Source organism: Taudactylus pleione, unplaced genomic scaffold (assembly GCF_031769625.1).
Source record: "Taudactylus pleione unplaced genomic scaffold, aTauple2 ptg000256l, whole genome shotgun sequence".
In the NCBI taxonomy this organism is placed as follows: domain Eukaryota; kingdom Metazoa; phylum Chordata; class Amphibia; order Anura; family Myobatrachidae; genus Taudactylus; species Taudactylus pleione.
In genome coordinates this window covers 17,386,951-17,405,070 of record NW_028284658.1, presented here as the reverse complement: position 1 = coordinate 17,405,070, position 18,120 = coordinate 17,386,951, and the positions used below count along the sequence as shown (strand labels likewise).

Genomic DNA, 18,120 nt, shown 5'->3' with positions numbered 1-18,120 from the left:
TCCCCCGGTTATTTTCCCTGATGGTTTTTATAGATATTTTCAGCCTTCTGTGAATTGTTCTGTTGGAAATTATAATGAAACCTACCACTAGGTCATGTTCCCCGATCTGTTGTGTAGTAAGGGTATTGTCACATATGAATAAGATTAGCAGGAATATTTTAGGAGAAGAAATGGAGTATGGCAACTGACAAGATGTCAATCACTGTGTAGGCTAATTCATTGGTTCCCAAACTTTCTTAAATCACAGTGCCTTAGAGTACCAGTATTTTTTTTTCATGGCACCATAGGCTAAAATTTTCTCAAAAAAAAAAATTGTTAGTAAAATGTGCTCACCTATCATCCTTAGGTACAGTTATGTGTTGGACAGGGTTGTGCTACTATTTGTCCACATTTTTATGTTTTGCAGCCACCAGCACTGGTTTTGCCTATCACATTGACCTTAAATAACTTTATTTGATCCTGGTATCGCGGGTCCCACAGTACTCAGTTTGTGAACCACTGGGCTAATTGAGTGTTAAAAGGCTTATAACACTTTTTTTTTTTATAAAGATAATACAAAATTATTCGTATACATTTATCTTTTACTATGTACATCGGTAAATACAAAGGTAAGAAAAAATAGGATCGGCATTCCTTTATGTAGAGCGTTTTCCTCATTGCTTAATTTTATTTGTTTTATAATAAGTTTTTTATTGAGTCTTATCAATGTCTTTAAATTAAGGGTTATAAGTAGGCTGTGACATCCGAGGCACTTTCCTAATAATTCACATATTTTTGCTGGTTGTGTAAAGTGTGCTATCAGACATTTCATAGTTCTGCATCCTCTGCAATATTAGTACAACTCCCACCCAAAATGAAAGCAATAGCGTTTGTCTACTCAGGGTGTGGGGAGCCTTTTAATAACTAGGCTAAAAAATAAATCCAACTTTAACATCAGAATACCTTTTATCATTAGTAGCAAATTCTTTCCGTGTTTTTTTTTTTTTTTCCAGATTCCAGAAGTTTTCTGTAAAGTATACTGTTGTAATTGTTACAGACCTACACATACAAAGTCTGGTAACAAGTATATATTTTAGTTTCAAATTTCCATTCTGTGTTTGGCATGACTGGGCTGATTTAATTTTAATAATCGGTCCCTTACCCTTCTGGTCAGCCTTCATTAATTCACTATGTCTAGTAATTGAAATGTTTATAATTAACTAATTATAGGTAGTGCATAAGCTATGGAGACAACAATATACAGTCACTTAATAGGGTGTTTAGTGCCAGTATATCCTATATGTATTGAGTCTCCAATGTGTGGAATTATGCAGGTACGATGGCACATCATTCTTCCCCAAGAAATTCACCCAACTGATGGCATCCTTCCCTGAATATAGCATAAACGCTGGCTTCAGTTCAGATCAGTAACACTGAAGGCCATGAAATATGGATAAAATCAGTGTTGTGAGCATTAAACCATGGCTGGAAAGTTGCCCCCACCACATTGAGGAACCACTTACTGGAAAGCTTTATTTTTACAGTGTATTTAGTGCAGGTAGGACACATCCCTCCGAACTATAAAACTTTCTGCATGTTTCAAATTAGAAGAATTGCACCCCCTAATTACCGGACCCACCAGGTATCATACAGCTATTACTTACTATTATATGGGACTGGTGACAAATCTAATACAAATATCACTGCTACTCCCATGAAACTAAACTTAAGTGTCATACTTCCCTGGAAATTATATTTGTTGTGAGGACGTTTATCTTAATGCTCTGATTCTAGCTAAGAAATACATCTGAAGGTGTGATAGTAAGTTGAACTAATTCAATTCACTACACCAGCGCTGGGAATTCCAAGTACTTTTACTTCTTGTTTATGTAAGGATTTTAGTAAACCCGTTTGCCCTACACACACACACACACACACACACACACACACACACACACACACACACACACACACACACGTAAAGGCAGTCACAAGTGTTGTACACATTTTGTTTTTGCTAACTTCCTACGGCTGCCATGCCCATTTTGTCATGGTATGTGGTGCTTTACTAACAGAGCACAGTAGATGTGATTGTTTTGGGGTTCAGGGATCCTTTTACATTTCATGAGTTTTGTTTAATACAGCTTTCCTTTGAGCTTCTAATTTGACAGTAATAGTTGCTAGTCCAGTTGACCGATAAACAGTGTATATGAACATTTCTGGCTTTAGATGAGTCAGTCAAAATGTTAGTTACCTGATCTCTTCTAATCCTATAATTACAGAGCCTGCTGTATTTCAAATCAGTTCATGAAATACTGTTGCACAAAAACTTGGATGTTCCGTTTGGTTGAGCTGTTCTATAAATATTTGCAGAGTTGCAAAAGATAAATAAAGATTTGCCCATGATGTGTTCAGCACAGTTTACTAGGATAAAGTTTGGTCACTGCCACAAATTAAACTAAATGGTCACAAAGCATGTTACAAGATCCCAATTATTGGATATACAGTGCCTTGCAAAAGTATTCACCCCCTTTGCATTTTTCATGTTTTGTTGCCTCACAACCTGGAATTAAAATGGATTGTTTGAAGGTGTGCATCATTTCATTCACAGAACATGCCTACAACTGTGAAGTTCTGAGTTTTTTTTATATTGTGAATCAAAACAACATTTAGGGTAGCATAACTGAAACTTCAGCGTGCATAACTATTCACCCCCCTAAAGTCAGTACTTTGTCGAGCGACCTTTTGCGGCAATTACAGCTGCAAGTCGCTTTGGATAAGTCTCTATGAGCTTGCCACATCTTGCCCCTGGGATTTTTGCCCATTCCTCAAGGCAAAACTGCTCCAGCTCCATTGTGTTTGATGGTTTCCGCTAGTGAACAGCAATCTTCAAGTCTGACCACAGATTCTCAATTGGATTGAGATCTGGGCTTTGACTAGGCCATTCTAACATTTAAATGTTTCCCCTTAAACCACTCGAGTGTTGCTGTGGGTCATTGTCCTGCTGGAAGGTGAACCTCCATCCCAGTCTCAAATCACAGGCAGACTGAAACAGGTTTTGCTCAAGAGTATCCCTGTATTTAGCACCATCCATCTTTCCCTCGACTCGAATCAGTTTCCCAGTCCCTGCTGCTGAAAAACATCCCCACAGCATGATGCTGCCACCACCATGTTTCACTGTGGGGATGGTGTTCTTTGGGTGATGGGATGTTGTTGGGTTTGTGTCAGACATAGCGTTTTCCTTGGTGGCCGAAAAGTTCAATTTTAGTCTCATCTGACCAGAGCACCTTCCTCCATACATTTGGGGAGTCGCCCACATGCCTTTTAGCAAACTCAAATAGTGTTGTCTTATTTTTATGACTAAGTTATGGCTTTTTTCTGGCCACTCTTCCATAAAGCCCAGCTCTATGGAGTGTATGGCTTATTGTGGTCACATGCACAGATACACCAGTCTCTGCTGTGGAACTCTGCAGCTCCTTCAGGGTTACCTTTGTTGTCTGTGCTGCCTCTCTGATTAATGCCCTCCTTGCCTGGTCTGTGAGTTTTGGTGGGTGGCCCTCTCTTGGCAGGTTTGTTGTGGTACCATATTCTTTCCATTTGATGATGATGGATTTGATGGCGCTCCAGGGGGATCATCAAAGATTTGGATATTTTTTATTTATAACCCAACCCAGAATTGTACTTCTCAACAACTTTGTCCCTGACTTGTTTGGAGAGTACCTTGGTCTTCATGGTGTGATGCCTCTTGCTTAGTGGTGTTGCATCCTCTGGGGCCTTTCAGAAGAGGTGTGTTTGTACTGATAGATCATGTGACACTTAGATTTCACACAGGTGGACTTCATTTCACTAATTGTGACTTCTGAAGGTAATTGGTTGCACCAGAACTTTTGAGGGGCTTCATAGCAAATGGGGTGATTACATATGCACAAGGCAATTTTCAGAATTTTATTTATAAAGATTCTTTTTTATATATATTTTTCTCAATTCACATCACCAAATTGGACTATTTTGTGCAGATCCATCACCTAAAATTCAGATTAAAAAAAATTAATTAAATTACAGGTTGTAATGAAACAAAAAAGTTAAAAAGCCAAAGGAGGTGAATACTTATGCAAGGCACTGTAGTTTCCATTTATTAGCTATGTGACCAATGCTTCTAATATGTGTTGTGTTTAGTATCAGCCTCTTGACTGGGCTTATGATTTTCAAAACCAGAAAATAATGTGCATTTGGAAGTTGCCTGAACACATTGCTTTATATTTTTAAAGTTCTCTTGCATTTTTATTTATTTTAGGGCTTTTTATTTTGTTCCTGCTGCATTATATACAATTATGTCCAAAGAACAGATTTGTAAAGGTTTAAAGGAAGGGCATGTACAGAACAGTCATCTGAAAGGTGGAAAATTATTTTATCTTTGCTGTCAGTTCTTGACATGGAGCATTTGGTTGGTTGATAAAATGTCTCTGCTGACTTGGCAAAAATTCCAGGTGGCCACCACTAAAAAAATGTTTTCATTTTTTTTACAAACGTGCATTGTAATTAATGTGCAGATCATGTATGGAGACATTGGGGTAAATGTAATAGCCACCGGACTGCAGGCATCAGCGAGTTCCATGCGAGACCGCCGATGTTTTAAAGTTAGTCATTTAAAAGGCAAAATCAACCTGGTTTTGCCTTTTTAAATGACTGCTACTTCGGGCGGTATCGCACGTAATTCGCAGATGCTTGTAGTCCGAAGTCTATTACATTTACCCCATTGTCTTATGACAATATGTAGGGTGTAGCAATTATGTCTTTAAGATAGTGTGTACATTTTAACATTAATAGCCTATTTTAGAAACTACAGCATGCTGTTAGTGGTTGGAACCAACAGCGGCTCTTACCCTCTTGATTGAAGGGGGGCTCCCACTGCTGGTCTGGGGGGTACCTAGGTAAAATCTGCCACTGGTTGGAGCACCACCAGATCTTGCTAGGTGGGGCAAAACCACGAAAACGCTTGCACCTAGAACACCAAACACTCACTCTCAGTGTGACACATCACTATTAAAAGGAGGACTCACACCTGACTGCCAAGGGGAGACTGTATACAGCGGAATATTTTAAAGAACAAATTGCCCTGTTTGTCCAGCGTACAATCAGGGGCAGAACTATGGGAGACAATGGAAGGGCCTGCCGCCGGGCTCCAGCTCTGAAGGGGCACCTCCTTCATTGTCCACAACATATTCTCCCCACTTAGGGCTGTAACTATGTACCCGGAATTGTACCGTCATGGCCACCCAATACATGGCACCCCTTCCCAGCACCTGAGAAGCCACCATACACTAGTGGAGAGCTCAATGTCAGACCATCAGCTGCTGCCTTCGTCTCTCTATAGCCTGTCTGCATGCAAATTGCTACATTACAGAGTCAGCGGCTTTGACGAAGGGGGCATCAAATTATAACTTGCGTCTGGGATGAACTTACGCCACTTAATACAATGACCATACGACAGGTGAAATATGAGACCTCTATTTTATATTGATATGCATACTACCCGAGTCTGATCTTTCTATGGTCCTGGTTTGACCGAATCCATGACAATATATGGGAAATGAACAACCTCCAAAAAGTCCAGATATCTGTATTCTTCCATAGTCACATCAATAGATCATGTCAAGCAGGTAGAGTATTACATCCACTTAGATTTCAAACAGACTATTCTAAGAAACTGCTATCAAATATGCAGTGTATAATGTCTTTTGAAGAAAAAAAACCATATTTATTAACATACTGTATAGAAGGATGAAAAAAAACATTAGTTTTCTAGTTGTTTTTTTTTTGTACTTGGTCAATTCTCTTATGCTTGTCTTACTGATCTGTATCTGCTTTCAGAATACAAGAAGGCACGGGCTGAGATAAAGAAGAAATCATCTGATACAATAAAGTTACAAAAGAAAGTGAAGAAAGGTAATTGATATGGTGTGCAATTTTTTTTCGGTTGAAAATCATGCAAACTCGACAGTGGTGTGATAATGTAGGCAGAGTATAGCAACGGCAATATTGCAAACCGTTGCGCAGCATAGCAATACGTAAAAGCCGCATCAATTGTGGGTGCCTGAGGGCTGTTGCAAATACATGATGATGGTCACTTAACCTCTTCTGTTTGGCTGATTGTGGATTTATATCTGACGTTGATAGGTAACTTTTTTCCATTGCTTATACATATAGTAGTGTGGTTTTTGTTTTTTTTAAGTTTTATCTCTGTTCTTTAGCAATGTTTTCTTTTTGTCTTCTCATACTAAAGATGTTGAGTTGTACCTACTGTATTGGGTATGTTTTTATAGATCTTCTTGAAATTTAATAGCAAGCAAAAGAAATGGTTCAAAAATGTGTATGTGACGTATATATGAGGTAAACTGGGCACATGTGCTATTTATTTTTGTGGTTTCCCCACAATGACTACCCTAACAATGGTAACATTGAAATTGTGGTATTTACTACTCTACGTTTGTTAGTATGCTATAGCTGAACCATCCATCTTTAAATGCATCTGTCACCTTTTAACCTTAGTTTTAGTATAAATTATGTAGTCAAACCAGACAAATTTAATTAAAGGATACAAAAGTAAAAGCACCTTAACATACCTTATTTTCCATATGTGCCACACCTGTTTGACTATCACTATTTTGAGTAAATATGTTATGGGCAATTAAAGAGCAATATCTGGCTACCCAGCTTTAAAAAAAAATGTATAATAAAAAAAACACCACAATCCTCTTCCTACCGAGCAGAGGCCATCATCAGTTCATATCTGAAATTTTGTTGACAAGCCAGGCACATTCCCTTGTAATATTGGGGAAGGCTTGAAATTAGCAAAAGGACAGGAGTGCTCCTAATAGTGCCAATTGTTAACAAACAACACACTCTATTTATTATTGGCTTTTATTTATTATATAGCAATAGCAACATCATATTTTCTTGCAATTTACAGTTGGGGGCAAACACAGTAATACAATCAGATTGGACACTAACATATAGACAAGTTCTATAAGACTTAAAGGATTGACTGAAGGCAAAAGGTGACTTTCTTTCTAAAAATCAAGTCTCTTACTATAACACTGCGCAATGGTTGTGCTCTCACATTAATTCGGTAGTCGTACAGCAGCTGCTTGGGTGAAAGTTGCAAACAAAGAGCATTACCTTATTATTCCCTCATTATTAAAATAAATTAATTTCCAATGTTAATTGTAGAAATTAACTAGCAACCAGTCTCTGCTTTGCACGAAAGCAATTTCACCTTGCCACAACCCCCTGCATCTCATAACAGCCTACGCCTTGTCACCACAGTACCCTGCATTTTACCATAGCCCCCTGCATCTTACAACAGCCTCCTACTTCTCAAGCCTGCCTCCTGCATTTCACCATAGCATCCTATATTTCCCCACAGCGCCTTGCATCTCACCACAGGCGTTCTTTATTTCTTCCACAGCCCCCTGCATCTCACCACAGGCCTCTGCATCACACCGTAACCCCCTGCTTCTCTGCCCCCTGCATCTCACCAGTGTCACCACAGCCCCCCTGCTGCTGCCCTGCAGCTGGCTGGGGCCCGGACAGTGGGATGTGCTGGGAAGGGCAGGAAGATCATGGATGAGAGATCTGTATTGCAGCTATCGGAAACATGATCAGCAGCATGTCCTCGGGGCTTGGGCACCTGTGCATATTTCTGCAGCCTCCATGTGCACCCCTCCCCGGCTGCAAAACATGGTGATGAGCAATGTCCTCTTTGTACAAGGTATCCTGTATCTCCTGGTCTTCCTGTTGAGCTTTCTTGTTGTGGTGCCCCTGTCCGAGAACAATGCTGACTTTCATGGGAGGTGCCTCCTGTTCAGGGCGTGTGGCAGAGCAGGAATATCATGCTGGAGAGGAAGCACTTCATGTTGGAGGAGTGGTGGCCGGAGACCCCCATATCCCCCTTCTGCGCCTGTAAAGGGGTCGTGGCCTAACATAAATGGGGCATGGCCTTACAGGAAATCCCTCCGGGGGCATGCCCAGCATCCTCGGTGATGCTGGGTTGCCCCCGAAGGCTAGTGCCTGTACTGTTGTCTCCTCCTCTGACAGGAGCTGAGTGCTGCAGGAGAATGTCACACTGCCGCAACCGGCTCCTGTCACTGAGGAGCCAGCATTTTGGTGAATCCGGTGCGGCCCGCAACGCCAGTGCGGAGACTGCCTGCAGGTTCAGCGTAGGGATGGACATTGGAATTCGATGTTTACTAACCATCAAGGTTTTTGTTCTGATGGTGCTTTTACCATGTGATGGTGACGGTCTGATGATTGCCATTAACAAATGGAAATCATTTGATGGTATTCCGTTGGTTTTTTAAAAATTCCTGATAGCTATGCCTCCCCTGGCTCCTTCCTGGCTACTGTGTCTGCATCATGGCATATTCATGAGTTCATTGGAGGCTGCCTCTCACTCTTGTCTGCCTCATATGTAACCCTGCTCAGTTCCGACTCCCTCCCCTCTCTAAGGCTGCTAGCTCTGATTTGGCTCTCTGAGACAGTGAGAGCCAATCGGAGCGCAGCCCCTGCAGCAGCAGTCAGTCACAACAGTTTTTTTTCTATGACTTGCTCCAGTAAAATTGTCACTGCTTGGCTATCAAAATCTGTCCCGTTACCCCTAAACTGGGGACATATGTGTATATATGTACATGAGAGAGAATTCACAGTCTAAATCATTGGTTAGTATTAAAATGAAAATTAGTGCTGGAAAAGTCATATCAAATGCTAAGGGAATGCTCTATGGGGCTAATTCAGCTGGACACAGATTCACGATTATAGGAGATCTGTGCGTGCACAGGACCTATTCTGCGAATGTGCATAACAAGTCCTGTGTGATCGCATGCAGCCCTTCTGTGCCTCCGGGAGTGGCAAAGCCAGGGGCTGCGTCCACGGAAGCAGTTTCCTGGCATCGCAAGCCTGCCAGCCTGAGCCAGCTGAGGATCACTCAGCTGGCTGGCGACACAGTGCCATCCACCATCGCGATGGTCTCGATGTTTATCCCAACCTGCGACTTTAGTTGCAGTGCTGGGATCGCAAATGCAGCAGAGGGTGTCCTACACGTCTGCTGCATTTGCATATTGCAGGGACGGAATTGCAGAGCTGCTTGTGTGCAGCTTTGCAATTCCGTCTCAAGTTGAATCACCCCCAATATTTTGCTGTATATAGCTTTTATTGATATAAACGTAACTATGCTTCAGTTAATATACGTTTTTACTACTGTATATTTTCTTTCGTTTATGTTGAAAGCAAGACCTACAGATCTCTATGCAGTGTAATTCACAGGATTTATGTCTCAAAATGAAACTTCCTGCTTTTAATACATGCTTAGATTAATAGAGTTGTTTTTTTGGGAAGGAAGTCTGTCAGAGGAAAAAGGAAAGGCAGGAAATTGTGGGCCTTTCAGAGACCTCTATAGGGATAAAACAAATTATGTATGTAAGGAGAATCACTTTTTAGGAAGAATGAAGCATTGCTTCAGTGATCTGTAAAGGTACCAACAAATATGTCCACGTCTGTAGTGTGTGTGTAATATACACACCCTTACATAAATAGTATCTAATATTTTGCGCCACTTGTTGAAAGCCTATGCCTAAATTAGCAAGCTTATCCTTTTTCGAGTTTACTACTACACAACTAATCAAATTGTAAAAAAATAGTCACCAACTAATGTGCAGGCCATTTGGTAGTACTTGGGAGCAATTTTACCACAAACATGGTAGACGTAATTGCACAGATCAACTCGCATTGAAATTGGATTTTGTCAGCTCAAGCTTTCCTATCAATTCCAGGTCGGCAAGTGATCTCTCTCTCTCCCTCTCCCTCTCTCCCCTCTCCTCCCCCCCCCCCCCCCCCCGAAATAGTAGCGAACTCTCTGAAGAGCCTAGTAATCCCCCTGATTGCACCTTTCCTCTATTATGTAGCTGTTTTTATAAAAAAAATTATATATACATTCAAATGGGATCATTAGTATAATTTCCATGCGTATAAGGCACAATGATCATTCTGGCTACATATATTTTCTGGAAAGTATTTGTGTTTTCATCAGCAAATAGATCTTACTATCTGCTCTGGGGCTAGGTTACATTTTGATGTAAGTAGATTTTATGGCACGCCTCTCAGTAGCAGCACCCGCCCACTTTACTGCCGCGCTCATAGAGTGAATACAGAACTGTAACTGTCAAAATATCTGCCGTATATTTCTGCTGCTGTTCATTTTTTATTTAGCTATTTTCACCTTTTTTCTGTCATTTGCTATGAACATAAAGCTTGTATTAGGAACATTTTGTAACTAAATTCAGTTTAATTGTTTTTAATTTTTGTGAAAATAAATCAAAAGGGATCAAAATAAATTATTTGATCCTAAATATCCTTATGTTTTCAATATGTTTCTGAAACACATTTTAGGCCGATTACCCACAGGCATTACATTTGCATTAAAGAAAAATGCAAATTGCACATGAAAGGTTTTTGAACATGTTTGTGTGATTCACATACATGTGGTTGATATGTACTGGACGAGTTCACATGCGTTTCAGAATTCTTCCAGAAAGGTAGTGGCATAGAAGTTTTGCCACTCATCTCAGCAGACTGTTCATGTAAATCGGTTTTGCCCCATGTGTGATACATGTAGAAAAAAAAACATTAAAATTAATTATTCAACTAGTGTCAGTGTTAGCCAGCTCAGACTGGGAGTAAAACCGGGGCATACAGAGAGTAGGATCCACCCTGCTTATACTGTAAACCCTCCACAGGCTAGACTAAAGAAGGGAAACCATCAGTATGCGGTCTGCATTGCATAGTTGTCAAGAGTGGGACTTGGAGCAGCTATGGGTGAGAGGAATGCATGCTTCCTCCCCTTTATAGACTGACAACCTATTACTAAAAAGCTCTGGGTTCATCACTACACATTTGGCTGCAAATATCTGGTAATGAGGAATATTAACATGCTCCTAACAGCAATGGGACAGGCCACTGAGCTGGCAACAGGGGTTAAATATAACACTGAAATTATTGATTAGCTGCTCTGCCAATCATTGGTATGGACACACACAAATGAATTGGTAGTTATTTTTACATGAAACAGATAAGTTAGTATCTCTTAGAACAGTCTGAGTACACAGAATATGACTGATTAACAACTGCTGAGTTATATATCCATACAGATCCTTCTGGATCATGGAGCGCTGAAGGTTCTCCAGGTTATTTTTACATGTGTTTGCTTACTTTGCACTTGCATTAAAATGCTACAACATTCAAACTCCATTGTTAAAGTGCCCTTATGCAAGTGACTCCTATCCAGTACAGGTTGAGTCTCCCATATCCAATATATACCGAAATACGGATTATTTTTTTTTGGCATGACAGATAATGAAACCTTTGATTTTGGATGGTTCAATGTACACAAACTTTGTCTAAGGCACAAATTATTAAAAATGTATACATTTACCTTCAGGCTGTGTGTATATGAAACATAAATGCATTCTGTGTGTATATTTGGGTCCTATTCCCAAGATATTTCATTATGGTATGCAATTATTCCAAAATACGGAATATTCCGTTATCCGGTACCCCTGGTCCCAAGCATTTTGGATGTGGGAGACTCAACCTGTAATGGTTCCTGCTACCTCTGAAGATGGGATCACTATTCAAAATCATGGATCTGAATTTACATTCTAAATATGTTATTATGCAAAATCAAATTTATTGTAAAATCGTAATATTGAAGCCTTTTCACAGTTAATAAAGCAGTTTCTCACTGGTTCCCATAGTAGTGAAATGCCCATTAGACAGCTATTGAGGAAACTAAATACAGGTCTTTTATAGGCCTCACTGGTCGTTAAGAAATGTACCACTAATCCTGATTTAAGTCTCCTTAAATGTTTCTATCACTACCCTAGCATGATCACTGATTTGACTGGTGCTCCTCAGTTTCTATATTTTTGGCTAGCAAGTGTGTGTTTCCAAAGCCATCCTGAGGAATTGGTTCACGGGCTCTCAACTGAAAGAGCGTTTTGTCACTGAGTTGGATTTTTCTTGGCAACACTGTGCTGGCCAATTTATGAACACAAAGATGTTCTTCAGAATATACATAAAGATGAATGTGTTTTTCACTAGAAGAAAAATCTCTTTAGCAACCACCCAGTTTGTGTTAGAAAACACGTCTCTAAAAAACCATGTAGGTTTCCATTTGCATGAATATATGACTTGTTAATTTTCTTTGCGTTCTATTCCACCACAAGGCATTTTCCTACCCAGGTCTCTGGCACATGCTTGAGGTGACTGTAGAGTACTGCTATGCTGAATGAGATCATTAGAATAGAATATATTCCCTTAGCTTCTTTCTCTCTAGCGATGGTCGAAGGATATGTGTGATTTTTTTTTTTTTTTTTTGTGTGGGATCTCTTTTTTACATTTGCATAAACCATAGGTTTGACATCCTCAATAACACTTGTGTAATTTCTACAATACTTTTCTGTAAATGTACTTTTTAAAAGAGTTTATCATAATGCAATTCTGTTATTAAATGAGATCTCATTTGAACCACTTCTAAAAATAAAAATCAGAATGGATAACATTATGGTGGAGATGGAATTAGGTGTAAGGTTCCATCTGCACACACATTGTGTAATTAACTAACAAGGTTAAATGCATACAGCATCCTTGTTAATTTGAAGCCCTTCTATTTTAATATTTTACTTAGATACTTTATACATGCACTGCACAAACAGCTCACCACACTATTTGAATTTTATTTATGTGTGCATGTGTGTGTATGTGCAGAGCTGCCATCAGAAATTGTGGGGCCAGGACTGACAAAACAGGAAGCTGTGAATACTGTGGGTGGGGCATCAATTGGTGCGTAAACCAGTTTAAAAAAATGTTTGTAAAAGTTTGGAGTTTGGGGGTGGGTGTTTAAATGTCTCTCTATCAAATTATATGATGCCCTGCCTCAGCCACCTCAATATGATACATAAATAGCCTCATGGCAGCTCCCCTCTCACTCACACACATACCCCAACTACTTCCCTCTCACACACATACCCAGCCCTGCACCAGCCACCTCCCTCTCACACACATACCCAGCCCTGCACCAGCCACGTCCCTCTCACACACATACCCAGCCCTGCACCAGCCACGTCCCTCTCATACACATACCCAGCCCTGCACCAGCCACCTCCCTCTCACACACATACCCAGCCCTGCACCAGCCACCTCCCTCTCACACATACGTACCCAGCCCTGCACAGCCACCTCCCTCTCACACACCACCTACCCAGCCCTGCACCAGCCACCTCCCCCTCACACACCTTATACCCAGCCCTGCACCAGCCACCTCCCTCTCACACATATACCCAGCCCTGCACCAGCCACCTCCCCCTCACACACCTTATACCCAGCCCTGCACCAGCCACCTCCCTCTCACACACACATATACCCAGCCCTGCACCAGCCATCTCCCTCTCACACACACATACCCAGCCCTGCACCAGCCTCCTCCCTCTCACACATATATACCCAGCCCTGCACCAGCCTCCTCCCTCTCACACATATATACCCAGCCCTGCACCAGCCACCTCCCCCTCACACACCTTATACCCAGCCCTGCACCAGCCACCTCCCCCTCACACACCTTATACCCAGCCCTGCACCAGCCACCTCCCTCTCACACACACATACCCAGCCCTGCACCAGCCACCTCCCTCTCAGACATATATACCCAGCCCTGCACCAGCCACCTCCCCCTCACACACCTTATACCCAGCCCTGCACCAGCCACCTCCCCCTCACACACCTTATACCCGGCCCTGCACCAGCCATCTCCCTCTCACACACACATACCCAGCCCTGCACCAGCCACCTCCCTCTCAGACATATATACCCAGCCCTGCACCAGCCACCTCCCCCTCACACACCTTATACCCAGCCCTGCACCAGCCACCTCCCCCTCACACACCTTATACCCAGCCCTGCACCAGCCACCTCCCCCTCACACACCTTATACCCAGCCCTGCACCAGCCACCTCCCTCTCACACACACATATACCCAGCCCTGCACCAGCCATCTCCCTCTCACACACACATACCCAGCCCTGCACCAGCCTCCTCCCTCTCACACATATATACCCAGCCCTGCACCAGCCTCCTCCCTCTCACACATATATACCCAGCCCTGCACCAGCCACCTCCCTCTCAGACATATATACCCAGCCCTGCACCAGCCACCTCCCTCTCACACACATACCCAGCCCTGCACCAGCCACCTCCCTCTCACACACATACCCAGCCCTGCACCAGCCACCTCCCTCTCACACACATACCCAGCTCTGCACCAGCCACCTCCCTCACACACACACATACCCAGCCCTGCACCAGCCACCTCCCTCTCACACACCTTCTACCCAGCCCTGCACCAGCCACCTCCCTCTCACACATCTTATACCCAGCCCTGCACCAGCCACCTCCCTCTCACACATATATACGCAGCCCTGCACCAGCCACCTCCCTCTCCCACACATACCCAGCCCTGCACCAGCCACCTCCCTCTCACACACCTTCTACCCAGCCCTGCACCAGCCACCTCCCTCTCACACACCTTATACCCAGCCCTGCACCAGCCACCTCCCTCTCACACACACATACCCCAGATGGGTCGGATACGGGATGCTGGCGCTCAGAATCCCGATGTCGGCATCTCATCTGCGGTTCCATTGCCAACTCCTGCAGGGAAGTATCTAACCTGACCTCTAAACCTACTTTCCCTCGCAGCCTAACCCTCCCCCTAACCCCAATACTTACGGTCGGCACCGAGATTATAACTGCATCCCCCCCAGACACACATATATATATATATATATATATATATATATATATATATATATATATGGGTTTAGGTGGCGGGTGAGGGGGGATTAGGTTTAGGCGCTGGGGGGGATTGTTAGGGTTAGGCACCCCAAAGGGAGGGTTAGGGGGGGGGGGGGAATTAGGTTAATTTATACTTACCTTAGGACGATCAGGATTTCCTCCTCTGGCCGGGCATAGGTCCGGCGGTAAATCATACTGATTTCAATCAAAGCATATCATCCAATGTCTGTCGACGTTTCGGTCCTTAAAGAACTTTCTTCAGGACATTAATTTCTAATATAGTAGTGATTGTAGACAGTGTAATAGGAACAACATTATCTGTGAACAGAAAGCATACACAAGTGTATAGACTAGGTCTCTCAGGCTTCACAAACCATAAAAAAAATCTATTGGAGTACTTAGAATGAACATGCATATGTACATCCTTGAGATGTTCCTACAACTTAATTGGAGTCCACCTGTGGTAAATTCAGCTGATTGGACATGATTTTGAAAGGCATACACCTGTCTATATAAGGTCCCACACTTGACAGTGCATGTCAGAGCACAAACCAAGCATGAAGTCCAAGGAATTGTCTGTAGACCTCCGAGACAGGATTGTCTCGGCACAAATCTGGGGAAGGGTACAGAAAAATATCTGCTGCTTTGAAGGTCCCAATGGGCACAGTGGTCTCCATCATCCGTAAATGGAAGAAGTTCGGAACCACCAGGACTCTTCCTAGAGTTGGCCAGCCGTCTAAACTTTGTGATCGGGGGAAAAGGGCCCTAGTCAGGGAGGTGACCAAGAACCCGATGGTCACTCTGTCAGAGCTACAGCATTCCTCTGTGGAGAGAGGAGAACCTTCCAGATGGACAACCATCTCTGCAGCAATCCACCAATCAGGCCTGGATGGTAGAGTGGCCAGACAAGAGCCACTCCTTAGTAAAAAGCACATGGTAGCCCGTCTGGAGCTTGCCAAAATGCACCTGAAGGACTCTCAGACCATGAGAAACAAAAGATTGAACTCTTTGGCGTCAATGCCAGGCGTTATGTTTGGAGGAAACCAGGCACCGCTCATCACCAGGCCAATACCATCCCTACAGTGAAGCATGGTGGTGGCAGCGTCATGCTGTGGGGATGTTTTTCAGCGGCAGGAACTGGGAGATTAGTCAGGATAGAGGGAAAGATGAATGCACCAATGTACAGAGACATCCTGGATGAATACCTGCTCCAGAGCGCTCTTGACCTCAGACTGGGGCGACGATTCATCTTTCAGCAGGATAACGACCCTAAGCACACAGCCAAGATATCAAAGGAGTGGCTTCAGGACAACTCTGTGAATGTCCTTGAGTGGCCCAGACTTGAATCCAATTGAACATCTCTGGAGAGATCTGAAAATGGATGTGCACCAACTTTTCCCATCCAACCTGATGGAGCTTGAAAGGTGCTGCAAAGAGGAATGGGCGAAACTGCCCAAAGATAGGTGTGCCAAGCGTGTGGCATCATATTCAAAAAGACTTGAGGCTGTAATTGCTGCCAAAGCTGCATCAACAAAGTATTGAGTAAAGGTTGTGAATACTTATGTACATGTGATTTCTTAGTTGTTTTTTTTAATTAAATTAGCAAAAATCGTATAAAAACTTTTTACACGTTGTCAGTATGGGATATTGTGTGTAGAAGTTTGAGGACAAAAATTTATTTATTCCATTTTGGAATAAGGCTGTAACAAAATTTGGAAAATGTGAAGCGTTGTGAATACTTTCCGGATTCACTATAAGTGTGCTTTAAAGCTCAGTACAAAATAAAGGAATTCTGTGGGAGCATCCATCAAAGATCCTCTATTTGAATTTAATGTTTGTGTGTTTATTAGTGAGCTGAATGATCTAAATGAAATATCTGGTTTGCTTATACTTGACTAAATAAGTCCATAAGGGTATTTATCTCTTTTACAGCTGGTTGACTCTTATACCCCTTTGAGAGAGAGAAAAGGACCCGGCAATAAGCCGGGTCAACTCTGGTCGAAATTCCTGGGACTTCAACCTTGTTCAGGTAGTGAAAGGCATGACCTGGGTCATGATGACCCAGGTCTTTCCTAAAAGGAGCTGACTGGAGGGCACAACAGGTGCTTAGAGATGACATCTCCAAGCTCCCACTGAGAGACGGAAGACCCGGGTCATAGGAACACTCGAGTCCGCTATGAATGGCGATGACTAGGGAATAACCTGGGTCCATCCTCTGGTATGGAAGGGTGTAAGTACTGAAACCCCGGCTTCAACCCGAGTTCAGTGTCCCAGGTCCGAGCTGGGTTAAAGCTGGGGTTTCTGTCTGAAAGTGGGTATAACTAACTATGCATGCAGTGTGATTGATTGCTTGGCAGACTTTATGTGCAATTGGACTTTTGTGACGGTTGCGTTTGCAGCAGTCACGTCTGCATCTTTTGCAACAGTCACCTATTGTGCTAGCCTCAGACTATTTTCTACAAACGGAGACGCCAACTTGCAGCGTCATGAGATGGTGCATTTATGTTTCACAGTGTCTTTAGACGCACCATTGGTGCAATATTAAACCTTGCACCAGTTCTATGGTAGGTGCAGTGTCTCCGTTTGAGTGTGGCCTTCTGTGTGCGCGGTTTCAGCATCTTTGGATGCAGCAGCTTTCAGCGTCAATCTCCGCTTCCAGTTATCCACCCCTTTGTTACCTACCAGGTACGCCCACTAAAATCCACAGAGCTTTCGTCCAATTATGAACTGCGTCTGAGTGAGAGCAATCAGGATGCATGTGCACACTTACAACATCGGCCAACTGGGTGCAGCATTGACCCTGTGTCTATTTCCATATCAAGCCCACTGTGTGGATTGGTAATTTTATACAAAAGTAGAGTCTGTGTTGTTGTCTCTGTAGCTGAGATAGCTGTAGTCCCAGTATTCTTGGCCTCTGAGATCCTATCAAGTCTCTGTTATAAAGGTGTGGGCAGAGCTTAAGCTTTCTGTAGAGGTGAAGGAGGTACTTTGCTTTTTTTACTGAATTTGCAGTGGACTATCAGGGTAACACTGAATAGACGGTGTATTTTATTTGCATGGTTGAAATTTTACCATTTGATGGTCCTTTAAGCATATAATACACCATGCATTGTAGTTTGAATGCTTTATTTAGGACAAAGTAATGGGACAGATGTATTAAGCTCTGGGAAGTGATAAAGTGGAGAGCAATAAATGACCAACCAATCAGCTCCTAACTGTCATTTTTCAAACACAGCCTAT

The 18,120-nt window shown here is 42.7% G+C and overlaps 1 protein-coding gene across 2 annotated transcripts in view; it reads left to right on the top strand.

The window, feature by feature from the left end:
- The window catches only part of LOC148514993 (protein MTSS 1-like), a 166,058-nt gene that overhangs the window by 104,600 nt on the left and 43,338 nt on the right, over window positions 1–18,120 (top strand). For both annotated transcript variants that reach the window (XM_088480706.1, XM_088480705.1), the window contains exon 6: window positions 5,851–5,925. In XM_088480706.1, coding sequence (XP_088336832.1) covers window positions 5,851–5,925 — 75 coding nt within the window. The remainder of the gene's footprint in view (window positions 1–5,850; window positions 5,926–18,120) is intronic.